Genomic DNA, 14,835 nt, shown 5'->3' on the forward strand with positions numbered 1-14,835 from the left:
ACTTTTAATTTTTTATCTTGCTTTCACTCGAGAATACCAGCAAGTTGAAGCTCTCAAGAAGGAACATGTGTGAGGCCTCGGGTGAGGCAGCAGTCCGGCGCGGTGCGCGGTGGTGTTGAGGTAAAAATTAAATATTTAATCTGTGAAATTAATACATCAACCACAGAGTACTTTCATGTACAACAAAATGTCAATGACATGACATGACAGCTTGGCTTGTATTTCGGTTCGGTATTTGGCAACAATGACGACTTGACGACCATGTTCTTTTCTCTATGATGACGACCGACATTGACGACTTTGCCCTTCGTCATTGGTATTTGGATATGTTTTGGTCAAAAACCTAAAAATATTCTTAACTATTAGCACCCTCAAAGCTTATAAATGCTAATTTCACCGATAGCCTTATGAAAAAAGTTTCGCTTTCCATTGGGTAAGAATAGTTTTATAAAACCTTCATAATTATGTACTTCTAGTGTTGAGGTTAGCTTTTTCCTCCATTTGTTTGCTAAGTGACATGTATGCTGCGTACACACAAGAGTGAATATGCGACAGAATGCAGTGTGGTGAGTGGCTGAAGGCTCAGTTGATGTGGTGACGTTGCACATGTTTTAAAATGCACTATATAAGTAGGGATCTGATAAAAAATACAAGGTAAGTAGGTACATTATGAATGAATTTCGCAAAAAAAATGCCACTAAACTTCTCAATTTTGAGGTTTTCACTGTTTTCCCTTATTAGGTACATCTCTTTGTACAGGATGATTCTGCTGCCAGCATCATAACAAATGCTAGATAGTAGATATATACTTATTTGAAGTAATTAATAATCTACTTCTTCTTCTTCCTTGCATTATCTTTATTTAGTTGGCTTTGTGCATCATGTCAGACTATTTTATTTATTTTTATTTATTTATTTATTTCACAAAATCCACAGCACAAGACAAAATAATAGCTTAGGTATTATATAAGCCATACATAGGCCAATTACGGACTTACATTATACAAACGAATCACAATTACATCAGACAGAAAATAAAGTATAAAAAATACATGCAAAATTTAGGTTACATTACAATACAGTCACACAAAAAATTACAAAAGTTTACAAGCAATTAAAAATTACAAGCAACAAAACATAAACAAAAATTCGGTTCTACCTTTTTTGGCATAAGATTTTTTTGCCTAATCTCGTATTGCATAGTAACGTTTGGTCAAAGTCTCGTTACGCCGAAAATCGTATGGCATAAATCTCGTTTAGTAAAAAGTTATTTCGCATAACGTTGTTTAGCCTAATAATGGTATGGCCAAATCTTGAATAGCCTAATAATGCTATGGCATAGGTTTATACAAAGTAATAATATTCGTTTGGCTTTAACTTTGACGGAGCGTCTCCCTACATAGCGCAAACTGGTGCCTTGTATTGTTTCCGCTGTTTGAAAAACGCTCCGCTCCGCTTCGCTGCGCTCCGCTTTGGTTTTGATGAACATGTGCACCTAACACGCTCCTCCTCGCTTTGCTCGTCGTCGCACCTATTTTTAGGTTTCGATCTCATGGGGTTTGTAATAATTATATTGGTCGTTAACTTTCGATTTTTTGATCATACAATATCGTGATTTTCGGGATGTAGGAGAAAAATACCACAATTTGTACATTTACTACATACTTAATATATTATTTTTTAAGATAACATTAGGAGAAACAAGATTATACATAGGTATAGACGAACATAAATTTGAGCAAACGAAACTTAGGTGTTTAAAGATTGTGCCTAAAGAGTTTTAGACGAAACAAGCCTTATGCCACATAAGTCTTGGCAAAGTGATGGTTCGGCCAAAAAAGTTTAGACCATACGAGTTATGCGAAATGAGTTTTGGTCAATAAAGATTATGCCAGATGAGCGGAACCCCAAAAATTCATTTAAAGTTGACTCGTGTATATTAAACACAAAAGTCACCAGCATGTCATTTAAAAAAAAAATAAGAAAAAAAAGACGTAAAGTTACCAAAAATCTAAATTCGGAGGCTAATTCTAAATTTTTAAATTGTAAATCAATAACTGTCCTTGGCGAAAAACCATTCCCTTATTCTATTTACAAAGCTCATTTGCGTTAAATGAAAAATGTCAAAGTCTGAGAACTGTTTATTATAAGTTTTAGGTAGTCGGCAACTTATGGAGTTACTTGCGTAGTTTGTATGCACTAAAGGTATGTGGAAAAGGGCTTTGCGAGTATGACGTGTGCGGGTGGATGGTGTATTCAGGGATAACATTATGTTTACGAGTTCAGGGCAGTCCACAATGCCATGACATACATTATATAGTAGTTTCATGTCCAAAACTATACGACGATCCTTTAAGGTCATAAATTTTAGGCGAGAACAAGAAGACTCATAATCATCCTGCAGTCCAGATCTATAATTAATGTGGTATATAAATCTTTTTTGAATGCGCTCAATCATATCCATATAAATGGTGTATTGTGGGTTCCAGACAGAGCAACAATATTCTAGGACACTTCTAACGTAGGCATATTATAAAACATAAACACAGTTAATGTCCTTAAATGGCTTACTGACTCTCAATATGAAACCGAGACTTTTAAATGCCTTATTGACTATGCTTTCAATGTGATCGTGGAAAGTTAGTTTGGGGTCCAATAACACACCCAGATCTCGCATCACATACACTCTTTTCAGTGGAACATTATTTAGGGAGTAAGAATATGAAACAGGTGTCGTTTTCCTAGTAAAACTAATGTAGGTGCATTTATCGGCATTCACGTTAATTCTGTTCTTTTTTATTTTTCAACGTTAGTATTTGATTAATATTAAATACTTTACAACTACAAACTAAACTACCTATATATTATACAAACTAAACCTATGTGCATAACTAAAACTATATGTAGAAGAGACCTTCTAAGCCTGGTCCCTGTGGGAGGGTTCCCAACACGCTGGCGACATTGCCCCGCTGGATCGCCAGACTCAGGCGCTGGCGGAGGTACGCCCCGGCTCGTTTGTCCCCTGAGACGTCTGCGAGCCGGGAAGAGATCTCTTTAACCAAACTTTTGGCATCCGGACCCCATGGCCCCATCGTTTCGACGCCAAACGGGAGAAATAGGTATGTGCTGTCGAGCGACCTGTATTTCTCCCGTTTCAGGTTTTCAGCAGTTCCAGCCGCCGCTCCCGCCGCCCTGGATGTGTGTGGGACGTGTGACGCCGCCAGTGTGTCGACGCACGTGGCATCCCACACTAGCGGCCTCCCGTGTGCCCAGGGAATGAGCGACATCCCGTCGGGCCTCTTTCCGTCGTCGCGGATGACACCGGCAGGTTCCAGCACCGCCGGGGTGTTGACTGACACAAGGGCCCGGCGCAGGATGTCGTTCAGTGCGGCGTGGCGGGACAGGCGGCCGGCACTGCGTCTGCACGAGAGGCCATGGTGGCCAAGTTGGCTGACCTTTGCTCCGCACGGGCAGTGATGGGGCTGGACAATTTTCATGCCAAGCCGAAGGCCGATCGCCGTCTGGAAAGACCTGTCGTCGAGGAAGGTTCCCACATTCGGCGAGGGCAGGGCATGGAGCCAGAGGCCTGACTCGCGTTCTGCCGTCGCCAGGAGTCTTGCCCTCTCTGTGTTGTTGGGGCTTGTCTCGAGCAGGTGCCTTCCTGTAGACAGGCATTTGGGCTCGTCCCACAGACGCTGCGAGTGCGGGTTTTCGGGCAGTGCCTCACCAGGGCAGATCGATTGCCATGCCTCCTTGGCTTCACCACAGCACGAGACCTCAGAAACACCCAAGGATGGGTGAATAATTTTATTATACAAGGCCAGAGTGCTGTGGGTTGAAGACAAGAAGGCGGGTAGGGCTACGTCCGACACCTTTCTGACACCGATGCCGCCGAAACGGATGGGTAGAGAGGCCTGGAGCCAGTCGCGGTCTCTGAATGGTAGGTTTAATATTTTACTGAGTGAATTTTGTATTAGGTTGTCTATGTCTGAAAGGATTGTTTTGTTTTTGAAAATGGGGCTGCATCTTAGTATGTATGTGAAGTTGGGAACAAACAGTGAGTACCGGATTATTTGAAAAGCCATGTGTTTACTTATTTTGAGGAGGTGTGGGATTTTGTTGGTGAAAGAGTTCATTTTTTCAGATATGAAGTTGTTAATTGACTGTTCATGGATGGGAGCTCCGAGGAGGCGCAGAGATGTTTCGTCTAGTATTTTAATATTGGGGGCTAATGAGTTGAAGCGTTGGATGATTGTCGATTTTCTTGCTTCGGATATATGTGATGGGATGAAAATTTCGCACTTAGAGCTGTTGAGTTCCAGGCCTATTTCCCTCATATTGTCCGTGAGTGTACCGAGGTCGTCGAGCACGGTGTCAGACTCGCCTCCCAGAGTGCCGTCGTCAAGGTACCACATGTTCAGCTTCGACTTCAGGGAGGATATCGTTTTGTGGATGGCGAGGCTGAAGATGGCGGGGCCGAGCGGATCGCCTTGTTGGCAGCCGACTTCGGAGTGGATGAGATTTGAATTGTAGATGAGATTGGATGGGGATGAATAACATTGCCAGAGGTATGGATATATTTCTGGTGTGAGTTCTTTTATTTCAGTTAGGAATGTACCTCTGTCTATTGAGTTGAATGCGTTTTTGATGTCGACTTTGAGGACAACCTCGCCACCGTCGTGTTCGATATAGGTCCGCAGTGCGTGGACTGCGGCCTCGCATCCTCCCTTGGAGCCGAAGCCGAGTTGGAGGGGTTGCAGGTAGGTGCTTAGCTTTGGTAGAATTTGACGGCAGCAGACTTTGGAAGCTATACGTCTGAGGGTGGAGCCAACGGCGATGGGTCTTATGCCCCCATCCTTTTTGTTGAGGGCACAGAGTCTGGCGCCGTACATGAGGGGGGCAATTAATGTGTTGACCTTCCCCGCTAGCATAAGGTTGATAAGTGCCGTCAAATTGCTCAGCAGGGTTTCTCCTGCCTGGCCGGTGCTAGCGAGGAGGTCCTTCAGGTGTTGGGGGCTTAGGCCGTCCAGTCCGCCGGTGGAGCCGCAGCGGAAAGACATGATGGCCCCGTACACGTCGGTCCCGAGCACCTGCAGCGGGGCGGAGTCGCTGGCCGGGGCGTCGGGGAGCTGGGCGGAAGGCGGCTGTGGCGGGTGCTTTGATTGTAGGCCTTGTAGCGTCTCGGGGGTGTCTGGGGCGACGGAGTCATTGGAGAACATAAGTTGGGTTGCACCTTTTATGTCTCCATCACTTATCTTGGTTTCTATTATTTTATACTTTTCTTTAGGGTGGTAACTGAATAATGTTTGGTTGGTTTCGGAAGGCGGGTTTGAGCAATTGTCTTTTATTGCTTGGGTCAGAGAGGTGTGTCTTCTTGTGGTTTCATCTATATGTAGGGTTTGGTAAGTGAAAAAAAACAGGGATTTCCACGAATCTATTGTGTTTTCATCGATGACGAGTCTAAGTACGTTGCTGAGTTTGTTTGCCACGCTTAGGCGGGCACCCCGTGGGATTCTTTTTACTACTGGATGTCTTTTTTTTAAATTTATCAGCTGCTCGTGTAAAGGTTCGTCAGATGGGGTGGTGGTATTCGCGTTTGATGGTGGGGTGAGCGGTTGCGAGGGCGGGTTCTTGGGGTGGGTTTTCCCGATGTGGATGTTCACACCTCTCTGACCTTTGTACCGTGCGTTGCAGTCTTGGGGGCATAAGGGACATCTCATGTAGTCGTGGCTGGAGCTCCGGTAGCCTCCGTGGCTGGGGCCGGCAACGCTCTGGGACATTCCGATAATTTGCAGGTGAAATCTGCTATAATTTTGCAGGGGGAAGGCATTTTAACTAGTTTTAGACATTTTGTTTGTTTATTTATAAAATTTTCGCTGTTTTCGATTTGACAGTTGACCATAGGTCCTCCTGAATCTACTTATACTCGGTCCATTATATTATTGGTTTTTTGACATTCGAAATTCCATACATATTTGACGACTGCAAAGGAAAACCAACTTTACTTACCAGACATAAGGAAACATCTAAAATACAATAACATAGTGGAAGCTCTATAAGTCTGCATATATTTCGTGTTTCAGTAGTACAGGAGAGCAGTATAAGATGGAGGATGACATAGACATAGAGGAGCATGATCTGTTGGACGACCCCGCCTTGAGGAGCGTGTTTCCAGATCTTGTCATCCTCAAACGGGAAATCATTGATTTTGATGTCAGTGAAGGTATGATACTTACCAGTTCTGTTGACTAAGGGTGAAATGCACCAAAGTGTTAAATCAAGATTAAGTGTCCAATCTCGATTTAAGAAACGGCATTCCATATAAAAGAGAATAGCCAAATCTGACCCACTTTGCAGCCACAAACCAACCAGCCACCAGCCAACTCACTAAAAAACATCTATTTTTATTCAGGGATAATGAGGGAAAAATATTTTTTTAAATCTAACTTCTTTTAAAAATTATACTTAGTTTGAGGACTTTGAGGGAAACATCTTTCAGCACTTATTTATTTTCGTTATCCCATGCCTTATAATAATAAAGTTTACACCAGGATATACTGTAGTCATGGGCTACTACACATCAGTATATATTTCATCAATGGCTGCTCTTGCAGGTCATGGCGCCATAGAGATTTGGCCCTCATTATCTGCTTTGTTTTCATTATAACTTACTAATTCCCATCAATATCATCCGTGCTGGTTAGCAAAGGGCTGCAGCGAAGCACTGACACCTTTTCCGATCTTAGGCCTCAATGTATACAGTAAGAAAGCTGAAAAACGCTGTTCCTAAAACTGTTAAAATCCTTACAACTTCAAGTCTCTTTTCTATTTTTTATTTGATAACACTTTCACATTCACCATAAAGGTATTCATCAATCATTGAGACCCAACCTGTACCTTTCAGAAACCACAACAACGCCAGAAATTCCAATGAGACAGGATTACCAACTGGGTTGCACTTTGGAGGAGAACAGTGGGAGTCCTCCTACCGTGTGCCGCGCGCATGACACAGATGTCAAACCTGACGTGACTATCTATCGTATCGTATCTACGGACATGGATGACACATCAACTGCTGAAAACTACAATTTGACTGAATCTGAAATTTTAGTTTCTGATATAAAGAAAGAATCAGAAAATGCTGTATCAAAGGAGTTGCCATTTTACAGAAACAGAATTATACTCGGCAAGATACATGTAGATGCGTCAGACAAAGTAGCTAATTATGTTATTAATAATGAAGAGAAACTAAAGCCTGATTCCGGTTTGGCAGCGGCAATAAACTCTGAAGCAGGTAGAAGCAAGATAAGTAAACAGTATTGTGAATTTGAACAGTGTTTGCAGCTTAAAATTATTCTAACTGACTGTTATACATCTCTATTGGACAATACCTGTTACTGTGCTCAGTGTGCAGTGTTGTTCCCCACCACTGAAGCGTATAGTGAACATAACACGAGTACACACACCGAGACCACTCACTCAACTAAAGCCTCCGCTTACGTTGAAAAATGTAAAAAGTTGGTTCATAAGGGGGCATTCGAGTGTGATACCTGCAATAAAAGATTTAATTCTTTAAGTAAATTAAATCTACACAGGTCAATTCATACTGGCGAAAAGCCATTCGAGTGTGCAACTTGCCAGAAAACATTTCGTCAATTAGGTCATTTGACCAGACACCAGTTAATTCACTCTGGCCAGAATCCATGTGTGTGTACAATTTGCAAGAAAACATTTAGAGATCCTTTCACCTTGAAAATGCATAATCTCATTCACACTGGCGATAAACCATACGAGTGTAATACTTGCAAGAAATCATTCAGGCATCTTAGCTCTTTAAGACAACACGAGCTAATGCACACTGGCGATTTTCCTTTCAAGTGTAAATATTGTCAGAAAAGATTTAAGCGTAAATACCGTTTAACACAACACGAATTAATTCATACTGGTGAAGAGCCATTTGAATGTGAAATTTGCAAGAAAATATTTACAGACCTGTACTATTTCAAGAGACACAAGTTAATTCACTCTGCCGAAAAGCCGTTTGAGTGCGACATTTGCAAGAAAACTTTTGACCGAAAAAGTAGTTTGAAAAGTCACAAGTTAGTTCACACTGGTGAAAAGCCATTTGAGTGTGACACCTGCAAGAAAACTTTTAATCATCGAAGTAGTTTGAACTGGCACATGTCAATTCACATTGGCGAAAAGCCATTTGAGTGTGATACATGCAAAAAGACTTTTTATCGACAAAGAGATTTGAAAGTTCACAAGTTAATTCACACTGGCGATATTAAACATGAGTGTGGAACTAGCAAGAAAACTTTTTATCAAGGTAGAGGTTTGAATGAACCCAACCTAATTCACACAGGCGAAAAACCATTCAAGTGTAATATTTGCCAGAAATCGTTTAGGTATTCAAGCAATTTGAGTCAACACAAGTCACTTCACACTGGTCAAAAGTCAGTTGAGTGTGACACTTGCAAGAAAACATTTAGCCAGAAAAGATGTTTGATTAGACACATCCAGTCAATTCACATTGGCGAAAAGCGATTTCAGTGTGACATTTGTAAGAAAACATATAGCAGAAGACGTCAACTGTACATACATATCCAGTTAGTTCACACCGGCGTCCCTGCAGCTCGCCCCTAGCTGCCCTCGGCGCTGGGAGCGGCACCCCCCCCCCCCCCCCGGCTGCACGCGAGACACGCGCCGACATGCAAGAGGACCTTGAGACCTGTGCCTGAATAAAAAAATGTGTAGTTACGATATATTTATTTTAAAAGGGCAATTTAAAAGTGGGTGCAGCAATGCACCTCTGCCTACCCCGCAAGGGAGTACATTAGTACAAGGCGTGAGTGCGTGTGTGTGTGTGTAGGGCAATTTAAGAGCTGCTATAAAATTTCCCATTACTACCTACTTTGTATAAATAATTGTTACTGTTAATATTATTAGGTACGTACTGTTTCTACTTGTTGGTTAACATGACTTAATGCAATATATTTTATAACTAATGATAATGAATAAGTAAAGTAAAAATACATTAAATACTCTTACACTTACTCGTGGTAAAATATAGCATGAGCGCTTTGATCATGCCCTCAAATCAATATATTTTGAAAACCAAACTTTATTGAGCAGACATGAGTATTTGTCAATGAAATGTCAGGTAGTAGGTACTCATGCTTTATTTTATTTTTATTTTACAAATTCATTATATTTTTTCCCCCTTTGTCGCAAGCTGGAGGCAGAGAGGACTAGGCCTAAAACCCTTCCTTCTTTGGAAGGAGACGTGCCCCAGCAGTGGGGACGCGATAGGAATAGAAGATGATGGAGGTAGAGTAGAGAGGAAGCGACAGCGCGGAAATGAAATGAAATCGTTTATTTTTTTGACGTAGAATCTTAGAATTACTTGTCAAACGTCATAATCTACCACCATTTCACAAAGGCCCCGTCATTAAGGAGGAAAGAAATGGCGAAAGAAACTCCTCGAGCATCTTTTCAACTTTTTCTTATAACTAATACAATTTTACTTAGTTATATCTAGTTTAATACAATTTTACTCAAGCATATCCATTTCATTTTTCCAAATGCCTTAGCTGAGTTGGACAAGACCACGCGAGCTAGAGACCGCGCCACGCGCTGGCACATTCATTATGCCGCCCCTCACTTGGCTACACTCATTTGCCAAATCTTCCACTGCAGGCTGTATTTGGCAAATAGGCTTTGTATTGTAAAGGACTATAGGCAAACAATATAAGTACCTACGGCAGTAAATTTGTCGAATATACTTTTTTTTCGTGGGTAGGGTGTAAAAAAGTAAACTCATAACTTTTAATTCATAAATATTCAAAAATCTACTTAAAATTAATTATAATTTTATTTTCCAAATCACAATATACACAAATATAGTCAATAACTGTTATTGAGTTGTTTACTACATGCAATAATAGAGATTGCACACCCACCTGCTGGCTGACCATTAAACTGTCATCACAACAACTGCTTTCAAACAAATACAATACAATGATGTCTTCACAAAAACTGCATGAGACTCAGATCAGTTTAGAGAGAACAATGGCTGCCCGAATGGAGGACTTCGAAAGGAGACTCGGCAGCTTGAGTTCATCACCAAAGAAGCTGGACCTCGAGGAGCTCACACGGGATTACTGCAGCTTCAAGGAGTCCGTGCTGCCCATGCTGCGCCTCCTGCAGGAACAGATACTCAGTGTTGCCACACAAGTAGACGAGATGGATTGCCAGACCCGCCGGAATGCCCTCCTATTCACTGGCATCAAGGAGGAGGATAATGAAGACCCATCTGCGTTGATCTGCGACACTGTGGTCAATCTCATGGGGATATCTGAGTTTGCCAGGAGCAGGGTGTCCACTCTGAATGCTTAAAAAAATTCCCTGACTTTCCATGACCATTTCAGAAAATTTCCCTGACCAGAGAGCAAAATAAAAACCCAACTTAAGTAATTTGAAGACGAAAGCCTGAAGTTTTGCTTTCATTTCTTTGACAATTATTGAAATATCGACTGCGTAAAATATTTATACAGGCGGCTGCAAAAGCGGTATACCAAGCTGAAAGGACGTGATTCAGAAGAGGTCATTCTAAACAAAATTTTAACTCGAAAAAAGGAGAAGGTTCACTATTTTTTTATGTATGTTCACTGATTACTCCGCCATTTAGGGACCGATTTTCATAATATTTTTTTTTATGTAATGAACTCAGGAGTGGGACCTTAGGGTAGGAAAAGGAGTAAAAATAGGGTTTTATTTTCATTTTAACCGATTCTAATAAAATTTAGAACGTAAATATACCTAGTTCTCAAAAAAATATTTTGATGATGACCTGGAGCTGATCTGATGATGGAAACGGAAGGCAGTCATAGAAACTCATCAACGGTATAACAACTACCTCATGCCTAAAGGCTTGAATGATTCGTATTTACACTAGTAGGACTTATTGGTATCATTTTGCATCTTAGATTAATTGATTGCCAATTATTGCAAATACACCAAAAACAATAAAATTATAATTTCATGTTTACACCAATTAGTTCTATGTGACAGTACCTAAGCAGGTACGATGACAATGTGCTTAATGTGAAGAAAAGAATATTTCGCCAGAAACGTGTAAGTGTTCCTTGTATTTGCGACAATGTGTACGTAGTATTAAGTTGGTTTAGATAAATACTTAAAAAGACATACAATTCAAATTGCGAGCGGTGGTAGCTCAGTCGGGTAAGCGCCCGCTTCTCACGCCAGAGATGCGGGTTCGAATCCCGGCGCTGACATGTACCAATGAGTTCTTTTCTGAATTTAAGTACAATGTATACCATCACTCTTACGGTGAAAAAAAAATCGTGAGGAAACCTGCATATCTAGATTTCGCACATCTAGATATGTGAACCCACCAACCCGCAGTGGACCAGCGTTGTGGGAAATGGCCCTAGCTTAGGAAGGCAGTTTAGACCTTGGGGATATGCACAACGGTTCCATTCGAGAGAGCCAGGTGCAGGTACTGACACCCCCACAGAGAATAGAATAGACATATACAAAATTTGGAAAGCCCAGCGGCATTCACTGGTTTTTATTGCATAAAAGACCAGTTTTAACTGTTTGAAGCTCACTTTATGGTTGATCTAGTAGGTTTTAAAAGTATGTCTTCCGAAAACCATGATTTTGTTCAGAAAATGTGTGAGGAAGGAAGCAGGCAGACACAAACTTTTTCTTTTTAGTATAAAACTTGTACTAGGGTTATTAGTAATCTAATGACTTGTCTGTCACTAGGACATAGAAATCGAAAAACAAAAAAAGTATTTGTTTGTGCGATCGCATTAAAATTTCACACTAAGTAGGTGCCGCGCCGAGACAGCACTTCTGCAGGGATGCGGTCGCGCGACACGACGCAAGACGTCGACAGTCTTAAAACGTTGTTTAGAATGGCGAGCTGAGTCACCTTTTGCAATAACCTACATATATATTGGACATCATTATACCATTCAAACCTCTGAACTGAGACAGAGATCTACTCGTAGCTAATCTTTTAAAATTCCTACCACATATTTTTGCATCTTAGTCATATTTTATTAAATCACCATACTGTATGTAATAGTATGGATCAGTAAAATATATTTGGAAACTAAACGAGATTTTATTTTATGCTTTATGTATTTCACGTCTAAAATAATAACATTAAATACAAATATTTTTACAAAAATATGCTTGAATAGTATTTTTTCCCTGACTTTCCAGGTGGCCCATCAATTTCACTGACTTTCCCTGACCACCTTGAGCTTCCCTGACTTTTCCCTGACTTTCCCTGACTTTCCAGATAGTGGACACCCTGAGGAGCTCCATGGTCCAGTGTGTCAGGCTTGGTGCTCGACGTCCGGATGCTACTAGGCCGATCTTGGTTAGACTTGCCAATCTAGCCACCAAGTCTCAACTGTGGAGCAGCAAGACGAGGCTCAAGGCAAGTCCAGTGGTCGTTGGCGAGTTCCTGACGAAGCCCCGGCAGCGCCTCTTCATGCGCGCGCGCCGGCACTTCGGGGTAAGCAGCTGCTGGACGAGGAGCGGCGCCGTCATGGTGAGGTTGCCCGACGACAGCCGGGTCAAGGTGGTGACCGAGGCGGCGCTGGACGAGCTGTGCAAGAAGCACCCCGCCGTCACCCCGAAGGCTAAGGACACAGCGAAGGGCCCACTGCCATCTGCAAAGCCGGTGGCCAGTCAGAGCAAAGTCACTCCGCCTACTACTCGTGCCGCGGCGGGTGCGACCGCGCCTGCAACCAGGAGTAGAACCGCAGGCTCGTCGGCCTCCCGGGACAAACGGTGATTCTCCCTTTACTTCAATTTCAATATTTGTTATTTCTTTCCACCTATTAGGAAGGTAATTGAAGGTATCGTGATATTTTGTTTTTGTTATTTGCCCGCTTTTAATTACTTTGTTTCGTTGTGTTTTCAAAGTTGTGATAGCTGTCATTCTCAATTGTCAATTTGAAGTGTCAAATGTCAACGTCATTGTTATGTCAATGTCAGTTTGCAACGTTCGTAAACCGTATTAATTTAGGTAATGTAAGATGTTTGTTTATCACAATCACTACTTGTTAAAAACTTATTAATTACTTTTAGCTGGGCAATCTAAATTAATCTTATTGTTGTGTTAAATGTTAGTTCCATTTATTTTTTTTCTCATCTAACTTTCAGCCAGCAGGACAGTGCAGGCAAATAGTCTCATTAGTATAATTTTTAATCTAGCTTAAATTAATATTTTATTCACGTCACTAGATAGTTAATTTATTTATTTATTCTATAATAAGTATATATTATTGTATATCTATATTATTTTATGTCTGGCGATGATGACTCGTTCGCATCGGCTCACTCTTCGCTTTCTTATCTAAGCGCCGATGAGGATCTGACGTTGGGTGCGGTGTTGAAAAATGACTTTGCGCCTCTTTCTAAAAATTTAAATATTTGTCACATTAATGCGCAGAGCATACCTGCTCATTACAGTGAGCTACTAGACACTTTTTCTTCGGGTTGCTGTCACGCCATCCTAGTGTCGGAAAGTTGGCTCAAACCTACTCTACCTTCCACTTCCTACTGTCTACCTGGATACGTTTTAATACGAAATGATCGTCTGGGGGGCAGAGGTGGCGGGGTTGCCATCTATTTAAAGAGTAATATTCCCTATAAGGTGATAGCTCAATCTCCGGCCCGGAATGCTCTCGCGGAATTCTTGTTCGTGGAACTAAATCTTGGGTGCAAAGTCCTTCTTGGTGTAGTCTACTGTCCCCCTACCAATGATTATTTCTCCTCTCTGGAATCGGTCCTGGAAAACCATATTTCTAATTACTCACATCACTTAGTTATGGGAGATTTCAACACTGATTTACTTGTTTCCAACCCTCGCACCCGTAAATTTATCTCAATAGTCAATTCTGTCAACCTTAAAGTCATGCCATCTATGGCCACTCATCACTCAAACACTACTGATACCCTAATTGACTTACTTCTCACTTCCGATGACTCCCTTATTGCCGCTCATGGCCAGTATCTCGCTCCTGGTTTTTCCAAGCATGACCTTATATTCTGCTCATATAGATTACGTATCCCAAAAGCGAAACCTGTGGTCTTGTTCCAAAGAAACTTTGCGAGAATGGATGTGGAGAAGCTCAAACACGATGCATCGCTAGTTCAATGGAGCGACATGCAGGACTTACCCAGTGTCGACGATAAGGTTGCTTTTTTATGTTCTCACATACTACGTATCTTCGATAAACATGCTCCGGTTCGACCTGTCAAATTAAAACATCGTCCTACGCCATGGATCACCGACCCCATTCGCAAGGCTATGGTTTATCGCGACCGTCTATTTCGTCGTTACAAAAAACATCGGTCCGATGAGAATTGGTCTGCCTGTAAAGCTGCAAGGAATCGGTGTAACAGGCTGTGTAGGAACGCTAAACGCCGATATATTCTCGAACAAATCGAACTCTCCACTCCTGCAGGGATCTGGAAATTCCTCAGGAGCCTTGGCGTGGGAAAACCTCCAAATCAGGAGGGTCAAATACCTTTAGATCTTAATGATCTTAACCGGTACTTTACCTCAGCTCCTTCACTTGACCCTCTCACTAAGATGGCATCATTAAATCTCATCAAGAGTACCATAACTCCCACGCCAGATATCGAGTCTTTTAATTTTTCACCAGCTTCGCGGGACGAGATCAAAAAGATAATTCTCTCACTTAAGTCCAAAGCTGTCGGTCACGATAGTATAGGGCGCGTAATGATCACATCCCTTCTCGACATTCTTCTCCCTGCAATAAC

At 41.7% G+C, this 14,835-nt stretch overlaps 4 protein-coding genes across 5 annotated transcripts in view; 3 read left to right on the forward strand and 1 right to left on the reverse strand.

Annotated features, from left to right (window-relative positions):
* The first annotated feature begins 259 nt into the window (after window positions 1–259).
* The window catches only part of LOC119693290 (zinc finger protein 431-like), a 59,813-nt gene continuing 45,237 nt past the window's right edge, over window positions 260–14,835 (forward strand). The window contains exons 1-3 of one of the 2 annotated variants that reach the window (XM_048623918.1): window positions 450–654; window positions 6,084–6,223; window positions 6,615–6,898. In XM_048623918.1, the coding sequence (XP_048479875.1) occupies window positions 617–654; window positions 6,084–6,223; window positions 6,615–6,667 (231 nt within the window). In that variant the 5' untranslated portion in view covers window positions 450–616 and the 3' untranslated portion in view covers window positions 6,668–6,898. The other variant, XM_048623916.1, reaches the window with a different exon arrangement.
* LOC125489131 lies at window positions 2,868–5,901 on the reverse strand. Its single transcript, XM_048623891.1, has 2 exons — window positions 5,683–5,901; window positions 2,868–5,295 (listed from the first exon to the last, which is right to left on the reverse strand). The coding sequence occupies exons 1-2, from the start codon at window positions 5,778–5,780 to the stop codon at window positions 2,898–2,900; spliced, it is 2,496 nt and encodes an 831-aa protein (XP_048479848.1). The 5' UTR covers window positions 5,781–5,901; the 3' UTR covers window positions 2,868–2,897.
* LOC125489139 (zinc finger protein 883-like) lies at window positions 7,052–9,003 on the forward strand. Its single transcript, XM_048623982.1, has one exon. The coding sequence runs from the start codon at window positions 7,057–7,059 to the stop codon at window positions 8,644–8,646; it is 1,590 nt and encodes a 529-aa protein (XP_048479939.1). The 5' UTR covers window positions 7,052–7,056; the 3' UTR covers window positions 8,647–9,003.
* On the forward strand, window positions 9,543–13,419 carry LOC125489152. Its single transcript, XM_048624018.1, has 2 exons — window positions 9,543–10,370; window positions 12,355–13,419. The coding sequence occupies exons 1-2, from the start codon at window positions 10,021–10,023 to the stop codon at window positions 12,836–12,838; spliced, it is 834 nt and encodes a 277-aa protein (XP_048479975.1). The 5' UTR covers window positions 9,543–10,020; the 3' UTR covers window positions 12,839–13,419.

The sequence above is a fragment of the Plutella xylostella genome, chromosome 11 (assembly GCF_932276165.1).
Source record: "Plutella xylostella chromosome 11, ilPluXylo3.1, whole genome shotgun sequence".
NCBI classification, from domain to species: Eukaryota; Metazoa; Arthropoda; class Insecta; order Lepidoptera; family Plutellidae; genus Plutella; species Plutella xylostella.

What these genes read in the sequence shown, in the direction of transcription:
- LOC125489152 (XM_048624018.1), top strand. Translation starts at nt 10,021, where the DNA reads ATGATGTCTTCACAAAAACTGCATGAGACTCAGATCAGTTTAGAGAGA. An exon ending in GGGATATCTGAGTTTGCCAG is followed by an intron (nt 10,371 to 12,354) that starts GAGCAGGGTGTC and finishes GGACACCCTGAG; the next exon opens with GAGCTCCATGGTCCAGTGTG.
- LOC125489131 (XM_048623891.1), bottom strand. Translation starts at nt 5,780, where the DNA reads ATGTCCCAGAGCGTTGCCGGCCCCAGCCACGGAGGCTACCGGAGCTCC. An exon ending in CCCCAAGACTGCAACGCACG is followed by an intron (nt 5,296 to 5,682) that starts GTACAAAGGTCA and finishes AACATTATTCAG; the next exon opens with TTACCACCCTAAAGAAAAGT.
- LOC125489139 (XM_048623982.1), top strand. Translation starts at nt 7,057, where the DNA reads ATGGATGACACATCAACTGCTGAAAACTACAATTTGACTGAATCTGAA.